This window comes from Equus przewalskii, chromosome 6 (genome assembly GCF_037783145.1).
Source record: "Equus przewalskii isolate Varuska chromosome 6, EquPr2, whole genome shotgun sequence".
NCBI classification, from domain to species: domain Eukaryota; kingdom Metazoa; phylum Chordata; class Mammalia; order Perissodactyla; family Equidae; genus Equus; species Equus przewalskii.
Genome location: NC_091836.1, coordinates 32245277 through 32260743, shown reverse-complemented (window position 1 = coordinate 32260743; position 15467 = coordinate 32245277). Strand labels below are relative to the sequence as shown.

The 15467-nt window shown below is 39.2% G+C and overlaps 1 protein-coding gene across 5 annotated transcripts in view; it reads right to left on the bottom strand.

The window, feature by feature from the left end:
• Positions 1-12507, bottom strand: part of VWA5A (von Willebrand factor A domain containing 5A) — a 46651-nt gene extending 34144 nt beyond the window's left edge. For 4 of the 5 annotated variants that reach the window (XR_011540902.1, XR_011540901.1, XM_070623336.1 and 1 more), the window contains exons 1-10: positions 12140-12243; positions 9376-9433; positions 9054-9256; positions 8530-8752; positions 8233-8408; positions 7825-7939; positions 3731-3900; positions 3382-3470; positions 3040-3184; positions 2533-2612 (exon numbers count right to left, since the gene is read on the bottom strand). Coding sequence is in view for 3 of the 5 variants with exons in the window: in XM_070623336.1 (XP_070479437.1) it covers positions 2533-2612; positions 3040-3184; positions 3382-3470; positions 3731-3900; positions 7825-7939; positions 8233-8408; positions 8530-8752; positions 9054-9256; positions 9376-9418 (1244 nt within the window). In the remaining 2 variants the exon portion in view is untranslated. Of the gene's footprint in view, positions 1-2532; positions 2613-3039; positions 3185-3381; positions 3471-3730; positions 3901-7824; positions 7940-8232; positions 8409-8529; positions 8753-9053; positions 9257-9375; positions 9434-12139 lie in introns of all 5 variants that reach the window. The other variant, XM_008518851.2, reaches the window with a different exon arrangement.
• Positions 12508-15467: the final 2960 nt, after the last annotated feature.

Sequence of the window (15467 nt, the reverse complement as noted above, 5' to 3'; positions counted from 1 at the left end):
AAATTTACATAAAACATAGAAACTCCCATAAAAAACCAAGGATATAAAAATACAAATAGTTCTATTTTAATTAAAGAGATTTAAAAGCCTTCCCACAAAAAAGTCTCCTAGCAAATTCTAGTAAATATTTAAGAAAGAAAATATTTCAGGTAATAGAAAATCAGCAAATTCTCAGTTCATTTCTGATGCCAGCATAAGAGTGATATCAAAACTTGACAAGAATATTATGAGAAAATATATCTGAATATTTCTCATGGAAATAGATTCAAAAATCCTAAACAATTAAGAGCCAATTGAATCCAAAAATATATGAAAAAATATTAATAGGTCACAACTAATTTGGGTTTATTTCAGAAATGCAAGGTTGGTCTAACATTTAACGATAGTCATATAATTCACACATTAAAAGAATAAAGGATAAAATCATACATTCATGTCAAGAGATACATAAAATGCATTTGATGAAATTCAATAACCATTCATTATCTAAAAAAAGAAGAAAAGGAAAAGAACTCTCAAAACAGAAATGAAAGGACATTTCCTTAGTTGCAAAAAAAACATATAGAAAACAATCACACTTATTGATACAATGCTAAACATGTTCTCTGAAGTCCAAAATAAGATAAGGATGCCAGCTATGACCACTTCGACTCAGGTTTGTACTAGAGGTCCTTTTCAGGGCAGTACAGAAAGGAAGAAAAATGAAGACATAAGGATCAGAAAGGAAAAAAATAAAACTAACATTATTTTCAAACATGACTATCCATAGAACATCTAAAAGAATCTACAAATATACTACTAGAATTAATATCTAAATTTGGCATGGCTATTGAATACAAAGTCAACGTAAATTTAAAAGCTATTGTAAATTGTTATCAATTTATATTTAGAAATAAACATCCAGTAAATAAAATGTCTAAAAAATACTATTTAAAACAGCATCAAACACCTAGGAAAAAAATCTAATGAAAAATACATCAAGACCTCTACACAGAGCATTATAAAACATTATAGAAAGATATTGTGTGTATTGTAAGATTAAGCAAACGAGTAAGTTTACTCATTTTGTGGGACACCAGGTTCCTCACCATGGAGGAAGAAGATACAAATATGCAATAGGAGAAAAATAGAAAAAATGTTATATTGTTACCTTGGAAGTAGGGGTTTCAGTAAAAATTTGTGTTTTTTAGACATATTTGTTAGTTCCGTCTGCTGAAAATGGCTAGACTCAATAACAGCCCGGTAGCAAACAGTTACACCTAACACTTAAATACTGACTTCTAATCAATTTTTTCACTAAAAGGAACAAGGCACAGGGATGGGAAAGTACAGGTGAATCAGAAACATATTTTTCTAAGAAAGACAGGAAATATTCATAAACCAAAGAAACATGAAAATGACATAGGAGCAAGTTAGAAGGGGCTCCCACTGGCCAAATCTGGAAATTTTGAGATTCTGAATAATAAGAATAACGTATCTTAAAAAAATTGAAAAATAATGAAAGAATCCAAAAGTACATATTTATACAGCAAAAGGAAGGAAGGGAGGGAGGATGCGAAGAAGGGAGAAAGGGAAAGCTCTTCTTTACAGTAAGATGTCAACTAATAAATATGTAAAAGCTGACAGGATTTTAAAATCACTATTTTATTTGGGCAATAAGCATAAGTGAATGCTAAAACTACTGAGTAAACATTTGCTGAGAACAAGATGTTTACAATATATCAAAGTTATCTTCAGATATAACCTTTAGCTAAGTGGTCAAACTCATCGCCAGGCCCAACATTACTTTTTAGATTATTTCTTTCAAAAATATTTAATATTAATGAATTTAAACAAACATAAATGGAGATTCTACAAAAATAATTAGCAAGTACTCTTTCAATGTCAGTGGCATGAATATTAACTATGACTCCATGCTATACAGGTATGAATCTCAACATACTGCTGAGGGAAAGAAGCAAGACAGACAGACAGAAACAGAGTTACACTGTATCACTCATTTATTTTCATTCAAAAACAAGCGAAAATAATCCACGGTGTTATAAGTCAGGAAAGCTACTTCCTTCAGGGAGGAAAAAGTGGGTGGTGATTAGAAATGGGGTGTGACGGAAAAGGGTACAGATGGAGAGGTAATGGTAGCATTCTAGTCCTTGACCTAGGTGGTAATTACACGTGTGTTCACTCTGATAATCAATCCTGCTGCATACTTATGATTTGTGTAGTTTTCTGTATGTTTTACTTTAATAAAAATGTTTATAGCAAAAAAAAAGTCTTACTATTCAATTCCTGCTTTCACTATGATTTAGAGAGAATGAGACAATGATTTTGTTGTGTTGATGTTCTGTAGAAAATTACTTTTATCTTTTAGTAGAGATGTAAAAAATGATATAGAAAGAAAACTGTCAGCTGGTAAAAGTAAAATTCTTAAATCATTCTGTCCTCTAAAATGAATGTCAACACTAGTATCATGTGGCACTAGAATACACATGGCACTACTTGGTCTAGCACCCAGAAATGACATTCTCTTCATACCTGTGCCTCAGACTGTTGCTCCTAACTTCTTTAATTACACTAAATGAGTCAATAACTTCTCCATCTGTAAAGACAAAAAGCTGCAGAAAGAAAGAAGATATTCTTCAAGTCTCTGTGAAGTTCATTTTTAAGATGCCAGAATTTGCCCTTGAAAAACCCAACTATTTCTTTCCAGAGACACTGACGCCTCTTCAGACAGGTGGGAGATCCCTAACATTCTCACATGGTCTGTTCAGGACCCTCCGAATATTCAGCACCTCACACTACTAGCTTCATCTGAGGCTTTTGAAGCACTCTAGAAAAAGAACTTCCATTGTTTACAGCATGGATCTAAGGAAGAAGAATTCTATGAAAGGCCTCTTATCTTTTTATCTTTACTACATGTTAGAAGACCCTGAATTACATACCATATTTCAACAATCCTACAATGAAGCTCAGGGCTATGGATTCTTGAGTAGGGATTTCATTCTCTCACTCCCTTTCTATTAGCTCTGCTGCAATTCTTACCTGTAGAGGGTGGCCTGGGATGGAAGATGCCCCATAAATGGTCTTGAGTGGTCTCAAGATTTCTGTGCCCCCTAGGTCAGCCTGCATAAGGTTAACTCTCCTCAGTGCCTCCTCCATTGTATGCTGATTGTACTTCACACTGTTCCTGAGAAAAACAAACACACCCAGTGACATGAAAGCTACTGGACATTGGCCGGTATGGAGTCCCTGAATTGTGATACACTCATCATAAACAACCTTATCTGAAACCTCCAACGCCAAAGTCAATTCCGCAGTAATTCCTTTAACAAGCTAGTCCTTTCTTTATCTTTTGGATTCTCTATGGCCTTTCTAGCAACTTACGGAAAGAATGCCTCATAGGAAGATCCAAATCCATAGATGTTGAAATAACAGCCTATCGGCAAACTCTTCAGCAATAAAATCAGTGTTTCCTGAAAGAAGAGAGTACGAGGAAAGAGAGTGAGAGAGGATCCTCTCAGACACAGACCCCGCCAATCTCATTCTTGAAGGTCTGGGCCTTCACCTCCTTCATGCCTACAGCCCTCATGGCCCAAGGCTAGCCTCAGGTGGACATGTTAGCTGTAGCTCAGGTGGGGAACAGACCTGCAGCTCCAGATGGACCCTAATTTAACCCCTGAGATTTATCCCCACCTGAGCATGTGACCAGAAAAAGAAAAAAAACTAGTCTTACCTTGGCTGCCTCTATGCGCAGCTGAGATTTATCCTGTTTACTCATGGGCCCCTGCATACTTCCTGAGCAGTCCATGAGGAAGACAAATTCTCCACAGGTGATTGGTGGCTGAGCTTCTGGGATATTTGGGTAAAAACTCACCATCGCCGATGGATCTCCCATCAAACAATCTACCCAGAAAGGATAAGGGCACCGTAAGACAAAAAGGAACTCGAGAATCCTAAAGACCCAAAGAATCAATTGCAGTGAGTTACATAGGGAGCTGAGAAAACCCAAATCTAAAACACTGTTTGATCTTTATACTCTATCTGCTGGCAAAGGGTTTGAGATGACTTATAAACATATAAAAGATATAGAAGAGGAACACACACAAAAGAAAGAGGGTAGAAGTTACCAGGTGCAACCAATAATTAAAATACCATAATTGAATGCTAGTTTCCTAGCTGCTAGGCAAATGAGAGAAATACATTAAGGCAAAATGTTCCAGCACTTGCCAGAAGAATCTAGCTATTTTATTTGCATAGACACCTCTTCAAAACAAATCAATGGGGAATTTATCACACAGGTTCTTAAGTCTTTAATTACAGCTTTGAAAAGAATTATGCTGATGTGGACAAATCTTATGTTGACAACTTAAAAGAGCTGAGAGTGTAATAAGTGTCATACACCAAGGAAAGTTCATCTGCTTTGGGTATGAAGTGCTTACCGATACTCTCCAGAACAAAGAAAGAGATGCACTGGGACGTGTGTTGGACTCTAATAGCATCATCCAAATGCTGGTATAGAGCAGACCCACAGGATCCTGGCCCATGTCACCAAGTTGTCAAAGCCATAGCCATGATTTAATTTTGAGGAGTAAGTGAAAACTGATGCAGGAATTGAAATGTTAGTATTGAGATAGAGATGAAATGAGAATGCTTGGGTTATATCAACCCCGGTTTTACAATTCAGAGAATATAAGAGGACATAGAATTAAACTCCAATATCTAATTTTTATGAAGTGATTCCAGGATTATAGGTTTAAATTCTCAGTAGCCCTGGGATTCAGAATGATTCCAGGACCTGGTTCAGTTTAATCTTTTAGCCATGGGGTACCCCAATAACCAAACCGGCTTCCAAATAAAATGGGTGTGGCTCAGCAAATATTTGATAGAACATTGGTCCCAAAATAACTTTTACACAATCCAGATCTCTGGACATAAGGTGGAAGAAGTAACTTTTTTTTAATGGACAAGGTGGACTCCTTTCCATTCCGAGAGACAGCTGGTCATGGCGTGACTGGCGCTGTACTGAGAAGTCACAAAGGTTGCCATGAGAATGAAATGAAATGAGTTAATATATCTAAACTGTCTGGAAAAATGTCAGGTACATAGTAAGCACTATGTATCTATTATCTACATAATTCTTATGCCTTGGCTGAAATTATTTTCAGCTTCATGAGTCTCAGCTTCCTCATTTTTAAATGAAGCATTTGAAATCCTAGCAAGCTCTTCTGCTTGTCAGCCTCAGTTGCCTCAACTCAAGAATCAAAGTAGTAATACTTCAAGATTATTTTAAGGGTTAAGTGATATAATACACCTAAGGAACTCAGTCTAGGGCTCCACTCAGATTAGACTCTTAATTTTATAAAATTATCTATAAATTTTGTTTTTATGCAATTATTTTTATTAATTTATAAATGCGATTTTTAAAAACCATCATGTTCTTAATATGGTCAGTGCATTCTAAGTTTTTAAAAAACATATTTTGTATTTTCATCATGTAGTGGTATGCTTCATTTAGCAGAAATCCAAATGGTTTTAGTGAGCCAAGCTGCCTCTTGTCATTGGTTTCTTTGTATGGATGGGAATATCACATACAATCACATACGTCTCATACGATCTAGGAAGCAAGATTTGAGCTGCCCTTCTGGAAGGAATTCACAAGATTCATAAATATTGCCCCTGATGTCCCCCTGTGGCCTGCAGAGCCGGTTACAAGGAACAGATGAGGAAATATGCATAGAGGCCAAGGAAACTTCTTGAAAGGAAAGGAAAAGAGATTTCAATCCTTACCCTTTAAGATTCAACATCATAGATCTTTCTCTGGTGGATTAAAATGATCCTGACTGAAGACCAGGTCACTGTTGTAGGACTATCTCATGGAGGAACTCACCAGAAGCAAAGGACAAAACCAGGTAACTAAGGTACAAAGACAAAGAATGGGGCTTCACGGAAGAGGTGCTGGAGCCAACCTGGTTGAGGACGGGAGCCTCTAACGCTCTATCAGGGACAGCTTGCCCTGAGGAAAAATGGTAGAACATGTGAGGGCAAACTAAGGAGTTCCAATTTGAGAGCTCGAGTATGAAGCTATCTTGGCCAAGCATTAACAATGAGAGAGAAGGATGGCCTGTTGAAGACCAATACAGGGAACTGTCTTCACAGCGGCTGTCGTTATAGAAGAACCTAACCCAAGCCATAGCATTTTGACTATGACTGTCCTCAAGGATGCTTCCATCCCAATAATGTAGCAAATGCTTCAGAAGTGGTGGTATCTCTCCAGTTATACTTCATGGTCCCTGCAATCCAGGGGCATGGCAACCCAGTAAGGCCCCAAGACAGCAACGGAATGTCATGGGTTACACCAGTTACAATTACAAAGAAAAGTACAGATATATTAAGGAAAACTTAGAAAATGAGAGAAATTAAAGAAAAAAACTAAATTTATTAAGGAACTAAAATTAATCTTAGAAATTAAGAAACTAGGGCCAGATGGAAAAACTCTGGAGATGGATGGTGGTGATGGTTAAACAACAAGGTGAATATGCTTAAGGCAACAGAATTGTACACTTGAAACAAGTTATTTACATTAGGTAAATTTTACCACGGTAAAAAAAAAAGACAAAAAAAGAACTCCAGATGAGATTACATGTAGGTGTCATGATCAAACGACAAAAGTTATTTATTAGATAAAAAAAAGTTATGAAAGTAAACTTAGTCTTAATCACAATTACTACTGGAATACTTCCTGTGATTTGACATGTTTTTCCCAGTGCATAGGTGTGGCAACCTACCTGTATAACTTACTTTACTTTTAACTTACTACTTAAGATTCTTTGGAAACCTTTTTTCCATATCATTTCAATCTGTCAATGTACATTATTTTAGCAGCTACATAATAACTCTTCAAGTATACCTAGCACAGGGAATTTACCTACTGTAAGACATTTTATTTTTTACTAATCTTTGATATTATTAAAATGGCAGAGGACATTTTGGCGCATACCTTTTTTTTTTTTTAAAGATTGGCACCTGAGCTAACAACTGTTGCCAATCTTTTTTTATTTTTTTTCTGCTTTTTCTCCCCAAATACCCCCAATATCTGTTTGTATATTTTAGTTGTGGGTCCTTCTAGTTGTGGTACATGTGGGACGCTGCCTCAATGTGGCCTGACAAGGAGTGCCATGTCCGCAGCCAGGATCCAAACCAGCAAAACCTTGGGCCGCTGAAGCGGAGCACGTGAACTTTACCACTCTGCCACGGGGTGGCCCCTCGGTGCACATTTTTTACTTATACTTAGATTTATTTCCTTAGATAAGATTCTCAAAACTGGAATTACCAAAATGAACATTTATTTTGACTGACATCTATGGCCAAATTTCTTCTCAAAAGTTTGATAAAAAGTTATTTTGCTTCAAGCAATCTCTAAGAGCACCAGATTCACCACACCTTTTGAAACATGAGGCATTATCACACTTGAAAATCTCTGACAATTTGAAAAGTGAAAATGTCACCTCATTATTTTTATTTTATTTTACTTTGATTTGCACACGTAGAGACCGATCATTGTCACATTTGTTTGTAAACTAGCTGTGTTTCCTCTTAAGAATTATGTCTTCTTGCCCTATGTCAAATTAACTGATGCACTTAAGTTTGCCTACAAGACATATGCACACAATATTCTTTGAAAACAACTATTTTGCATGCCATAGTGTAAGCCATTTCAATGTTTTGCCCACTACTAGATAGAAGGAAAGAAAAGAGAGGGAATTTTCAGGGTAATTCCAAGACAGGAGTTACCCCTTAGGAGGTAACTAAAAGAGAGAAAGAAAATACCTGAATCTGTTTTGGGTTTCCCCATCTCCACAGCTACACTTGGGGTATGTACCTCACTGTAGTAAACCAGGAGTTCCACATCTCGATCAAACTTGTGTCCATCAGCCAAGGAAACCTGAGCAGGGAACAGGCAAAGGAGCCATGTTAGAATTATCACTGCTTGCTGCCTGGGGCTGAGGTCAGAGCTGAGGGCTACAGGCTTCTTCCAGAAGTGAGCATGGTCAGGAGCAGGAGCAAGAATGGAGAGAAGGCACTGGAGATTAAACAGGGATAAAGAAGGAGCACACTGTGATTCCCTCTGGGTTGATATGGAAAAGTATGGAATGTTTAGGAAAGAGGGAGTGAGGAACAAAGTCAGGACCCAAAGAATAAGGGCACTGGCAACAACAGTGTTCTCTTATAAATTACCTGAGCAGAAGTCTTATCATCTCCATGGTACTCAATAGGACTCAAAGGGCAGTTGGATTGGATCCTCTCAATGCCATGCTGGGAACTGATGGTGGCAACCACACTGAGTGTGTAGGGCAGGTCTTCCAAAGGGACTACAGGAGTCTTCATATTAAGGCAACTGTCTTCAGACCATCCTACAAAAAGTTACCTTAGTTCTGTTTTCCCTTCCCACACTTTTTAGCACCCCTACAACCTTGAGGAGGTTTCCCCAATTATCTTACCAACCACTAGTATTCAAAGGGAGAGGATACTCACCAGAGAGAGAGTATCGAGGATTCAGGATAGCTGGGAGCATGTAGCGCAGGGCTCCATCTGCTTCCAGGGGCAGCTCCTGTACATACTTCAGGGTGAGTGCCACCTTGGATCCAGGGTGGAGGTTCCCCACATTGCAACAGAAGACATCCCTGGAGCACCTGTCCTCCTCCAATAGGAAGGCTTGGTGGCCCTGGCTGATGGCATTCTCATAGTTGGTGTGGGCCTAAGGAGAACGGAAAGAAAGGTGGTCTCAAAGGTGACATGGCTGATGAAGAAACAAGTGGTACAGAAAACAATGATTGGGGGGGAGGGACTGTGATTGGTCTCACCAAATTCACAGCTATACTTTGAGCGTCTCTGATTGATTTTTCCCTCCAAATGATTTTAGGAAAATAGCGGTCATAGGGGAGTGGAGGAAGAGCATCCAACATCAGCAGTTTTGTGAAGCTGCATTTGCTAGAGGTCCTAAAGAGCATACACTAAAGAAATAAGAAGGGAGAAGATAATGTACTCATTCCTATTACCTTCATCTTGTCCTGTAATTCTGCCATAATTTTCTTCCCATCCACCATGGCCTCGAAGCTGTAGACAGCTGAGTCTTCATCCATGGGGAAGACAAAGAAGGCCTCCAAAGGAACTTTCTCCTCATTCTCATAGTTTAAGGTAGCAGACACACCAGCCACAAACTCACAAATGGACAAGGTCACAGAGATGCTCTTGAGTGGCACTGGAAATAGACCAGAGTTCAAGAGTTCAACAAACATTAACAGAATGCCTCCTGCAGGCATGGCATTACATTAGGTGCCAAAGATTCGATGGCAAGTAACAGTCACCAATGAGGCTTACCTGGCTCTTCTCGCCGGGTTAGGAGGCCACAGGGGTGCACCATGGTGACACAGGGTTACTGTGGAAAAGACATGTCATGAACAGATGACATGTTAGGGATTATCTATTCAAATACTAATATCTTATGTACTTTTGTCTTGCATAAGAATATATCAGAGGGTTAACAATGGACATAGGAAGGAGGAAGAAGCTGAAAAGAAGGAGACAAAGATGCCAATAGTAAGATCACTTCCAAATGCCAGATCCAGGTGGGAAAGCTGTAAGATTCACTAAGTATCAAATAAACAGGAAATCTGTGACACCTCGTGAGATTGGTTCAAACACCAGTTCTTTTTCAAAAGTGTATTTAATATACCGCTCTTTAGGTACATTGAATAAGTCTAATTAACTTAACACCTCTGAACCTCAATATTCTCTTTTTAAAATGAAAACCATAATACCTATATGTCGTATATGCACGTATGAATGAATATATGTAAAGTCTCTAGCAGAGAGCCTGCCTATAGGAAGCATTTAATCAATGATGATTGACATAAGTGTTGTTCCTGTTATTGCTGTTACTATTGTTAAATAGAGCCTGACTGTTACTTTGGATCATGGTATTCAGAGACCTGCATGTAAGAAGCTGCCTGATCCAAAGGGGATCCCTGCAACTTAGATCACTTACCTTGTCACTTTTCATTTGAGGCGCATAATTGAAACCACTGTTTGTTGCTTCCATCCAAGATACTCTAATATATGTACAAACACCATACATGCAACATGTCCTCTATTTTAAATCAGGTCATACTAAACATATCTTCCAAATTTTATTATAAACTTAGACAACCATTTCATGTGATATGGGAACAAAGAGACAAAATTATCTACCTAGATTATGATTTAAATTATGATTCTTTAATCCAGAGAATCAATAGATGGGTCTGGTCTTACTCATTGGCCTTACAACCACTAGAAGCTGCCCGCTGACCATTCTGAACTGAATCATTTGTGAGCTTGCCTCTCCCTGTTCTGTCAAAGGGTGACCTGAGCTGCAATCTCCAGCATCAATGAAGGGGACTTTCACTCAAAATACAGCTTTACGAATTAAAATGGAATTACGTGGTGCACAGAGAATGCTGAAAAAAAGTGAAACTAATGTCCTTATCTAGAGTCTCCGGAGCAGATGAGTCACTGGGAACCACAACCTTCACTCAGGAACCTACAGGCCAGTAAAACATGTGGGCTCTTGAGAAAGGCAAGCTTCTTTCCTAGAAGAACACTCCCCTCAAGGATACTGAAGCTTTTGGCAGGACTCTTTCTAGGCCCTCAATGCTCATCCCAATCACCATTTAAAACATCACACCCTACCCCAATCCAGAGCAATGTCTATGTTGCTCATCCATTTGATGGAAATAATGTTTCTTATACACCATGCCCTGTCCCCACAAATCAATGCCAACAAATCAGACTTTTTGTTCTGTGTCTGTTTTTATTTTGAGGAATTGAATAAAAACTGAGAGTGGCAACATGGCTCACATTTGATAGAAACACTGAGGGCAGTAGTGGCTGTAGGCAGAGAAGAGGCTGCTCAGGAAAAGGGTTTCCATGAAGACAGTTGACTGGGGTAAGTTGTCTGGTAGAACAGGGGGAGTGGGGGAGGGAAGAATTTCTAATAACACCAGCAGGGAGCTTAACGTAGAAGGTCACAGGACACAGGGATACAACAGCTGAAGAAATTGTCTCAGGCTACCAAATGGTGCTCTGAGGCTCAGCAGGACTCACCAGGATGGCTTTCAGGTGAGCTGACAGAAGTAGAGGGGTGTCTCCTACAAAGAAACAGCCTTACTTCCTGATTCTAACCCCAGGACAAATCCCTCACTGAGGGAAATTTGCTGCTCTGCACCCTCTCCCTGACCCTTCCCAGTACAAACTAAGCTGGGTCAGAATTAGTTCTCTGTCCCTCAGGATGCATTTCGGAAATGCACCTAGCAACAAGTAGGCAAAGTTGGCCACAGCAGCTGAACAGGTCAAAGGCTTGAATCTGAGGCAGCTGGGAAAATAGAGGGTGACTCCCTGAGCCAGAAGGGCTGCGTGTTACGTGGACCCTCAGACATCCAGGAGTCCAGGCCCAGCACTGTTCAGCCACACCTGGGGGAGGAAGGGGCAGGGTGGCCCAGCGCACCACACCCCTGCAGCCTGTTGCAGGGGAGAAGTGGAGAACCTGGTGCCCAGCCAAGCAGGCGGTTTGTTTGTGGAATGGGGCTTGGATAGAAACCGAGAATGATTTAATCCCTACATTTTCAGTCCTAGATTTTCAGCGTCCAAGTGTTAACAGAAGGGATCAGAGTCGGTCCCTTAAATTTCCATATAGAAGAGCTGAGGGGGCTACAATAAGATCGAGGTTGGGGGAAGCGGAGTTTGAAGCTCCATTTCCACAACATAAAGTTACATAAAACTGAGAAAACATCAATTGTCCGTATGAAAGAAAGAAATGTTAAGTAAAAATAAAGGAAAGTAGGAAGAGGAACTTGGAGATTATTAGAAGATGGCTAAATCCCCCTTCCACCCCCACCTCCCCCCACAAAATTCCCTTAAACTGCCAAACTGCAGACACCCCCCCGGGGATTGCACCCCAGGACTAAATTCCCCGCCCCTTGGGCTTGCAGTTTAAACAAACCCCGAGAGATTTGGAGATGGAGAAAGCGAGTTAGAATGGGCGGGTCCAAGTCCTCAGAGGTCAGGGATGGGAGCCAGCCCCAGCGCGGGCAGCCTGGTCACCTACCTTCCGCTGTAGGTCGGAGGCTCGGAGTCACAGCAAAGAGAAAACAGCTGCAGTCAAAATTTCCAGGAAGGCCCTCCCCCTTCTAGGGACCGTTTATAAAGTAGCGATTACAAGACTAAGGGATCGACGGGAAATTCTTAAACAATTAGTCTAACATTCGCTCTTCTCTGGATCAACGGAAAATTCTTCCACCCTGGAACTATTGCTTTTTCCTTTGCCTGTTCTAGGCTAGGGAGCAATCAGAGGATAGGCAAAGGGAAGGTATTTTTTTTCTTCAAGTGAAAATGCTGTAACAGTAACATCGACAATGACTTCCAAAACTATGCATTTCTTGGGTCTGCCTGGTTACATTTAGTGGTTACATTTGCAGGCTCAGCTTGGGGGACCTGGGTTTGCAGGCCTGGATGCCTGTCGGGGAGCTAGCACCAATCTTTAAGTCACGCTGTGGAGGCATTCCGTATGAAATAGAGAAAGATTATCACAGATGTTAGCTGAGGGACAATCTTCCTCAAGCAAAAGATGAAGATTGGCAAGGGATATTAGCTCGGGGCCAATATTCCTCACAAAACAAAAACAAAAACCCTTTCTGTAATAGACTAAATCACAAAGGGCTTAGTGTGTATTACCCACTGCTAATAATACTGCGTGGTAGGCCCTGAACTTTATGGGCATTATATTATTGAATCTTCCTCTCTAATTTGAGTCATATGTCCCTAGATTGTATCCTCCCTACAGCATAGGGTGAAGAGGAGGAGGATCCAGGGCAATACCCACAGGATCCAAGTCTTCCAGTCATGTGTCACTTATGGGTTTGCCATCAAGATTATAAAACCAAGTTTTGGAGGGTAACAATGTAAGTAATTGAGATCTGTGCTCATTTTTCTGGCTAAAGGACACTGGAAGTGATCAGGTTTCCTATGTTTTCTTTATTTTGTTTTCCTATTAAATCTCAGGCTTTAAAAAGATGTCAAATTGCTGCTGAGAATCTGTACAGGGTAAAGAAAATACGATATGTATAGAAGACACAGCTTGATTTTGGTCTCTGCGATGTATTCATTCTGCCACATTTACTCACTCTGAGTTTGTTCTCTTTTTTATGAAATGAGCTAATGCCATACCTACCTCCCTGGGTTGTATTTAAAAATCCAATGGGTCTTAATGGATGTGAAAGTAATGGATATGTCTACACACACACACACACGCATATATACCTATATAATAAAGCACAATATAAGCAGAAATTCTATTTTATCATTATTTGACCCTAGAATTATGTTCTTTACATATACCAAGGTTAATTATGAGAGGGAATGATCCTTTTCTCTTGGTAGAAATTATGTCTAGCATTGTCTCTCTCAGCTATAATGTTTTTCTCTTGGCTGAAGTATCTGGGCAACAAGAGTCAGAAGCTGGAAAAGTGGGCAGAGTTCGTCACCTGATCCAGCTGGACTAAAGAGATTAGAACTAGATGTCTGCCACAGACCAGACATGGCAGTTTGGTTGGAAGGAACCGAATCAGGAAACATACATAATGTGCCGGTTAGTGGAAAGATAATTATATGAAAAGTCTCTGAACCTGGCACTATGAACACAATTAAACTGATCTTTATAGCTATTAAAATATGAATGCATTTTATTTATGTTTATTCATATTTTGTTTAAAAACAATAAGTAATTTCATCTTTTCATATAAACTATTTAATAAACCCAATGATCAAACTTTTGAAAGAGAAACATATAATGCATTCTTTTAATCAACGTATGTTTATTGGGCTTTTACTATATGTAAGGCATTGTTCTAGACGTTGACATTATGGCAATAGCAAGACACAAAAATCTTTACCCACCTGGAGCTTACATTGCAAGGAAAAGAAATATTAAAATAAAAAAAAACAAATAAACAAGAAAATAAGCAAAAGCAAAATCTGGTAGTGAAAGTGCTTAAAGAAAACAGGATAAGTAGTGTAACAGAGAATGAAGAGACTACTTTAGATTAGGAGTCTCCGTTCAAACATCTGTCCTTGTGCCTTAATGTTGCTTGCTAAGTATTCTCCAATATTCCTTCTCAAGTTTAGTCCAAGTTTAGTCAAGTCTATGGTCATTCAGAATAAAAACATTTCCCAGCCTCCTTTAATTTAGATGTGACCTCATGACTAAGTTCTGGCCCATGGGATGCAAGGAATGGGTGCAACACAATATTGTACCCTTTCAAGGAGAAGAGAATGGTCTCCCCTACTCACTTTCCCCTCTTCCTACCTACTGGTGAGAATGCAGATATATTCTGAGCCATGTTGGACCATGAGGACTAGGGCAATAAGTGAAAGAATAGAGAAGCAACAAGCTAGAAGGATCCTAAATCCCTGAGTCTTTCATGAAGTAGAAATGCTATATTAGCACAGATTTTTACATGAGAAAGTAATGAATTTCTCTATGATTTGTAACAGCTATTTGGGCTTTGTGCCACACAAATTTTATCCTACCTAATACACCTGATTGTGATCAATAAAAACAGTAAAGTTTTATCCCTGAGCTAACATTTATGCCAATCTTCCTCTATTTGGAAGATTGTAGCCACCACGGCACGATTTGACGAGCAGTATGTGAGTCTGTGCCAGAGATCTGAACCCAGGAACCCTGGGCCACTGAAGCAGAGTGTGTGAACTTAATCACTACACCACTGGGCCAGCCGCCAAAAGAGTAAACTTTTAAGAAAATTATCTTCTTCTGAATATGAAAAGCATATTTGCATAAAAGAGAGAGATCTGCGCATTATTAGAACAGGATCCAATTCACTTCAGCACCCATCAATGTAACACATATGCCCTCATTTATGCCAGTGTATGTTGGTCGTAGAATGCTGCTTATTTTCATCCAGTTCTGGGAGTCATTTCCTTTTCTGAAAAACAGTTATTTGTGTTATCACGTAGAATACTCAGCACCGGTTCAGAACAGGCTGTCAATAAGTTGTTTTGCTCATCCTCTCATTTCCTGCTGTTCTCTCTCTACATTTGTTCTCATGGAATTTTATCAAAGTCTCCTATTTGGTTTGTTCTCTCTCCTCTGATGTTTCCATAGCAATTCCTCTAAGACTTCCTACTGTTCTCATATTTCAGCCCTTTATGTGTTCCTAAAACTTACAAACCTTCAAGTAAATAAATGCCCCAAATGTATAAAATTGTTTGATTAATGAATAAATACGTATAAATACTCATGTTTATTTATACTGTTAAGCCTTGTGATTGCTATCCACTAAAGATATTGTAAGATAGATTTCAAAAAGATCAAATAAACGAATGCCCAGAAGAATACACCAGTCTTATAAGCTTTT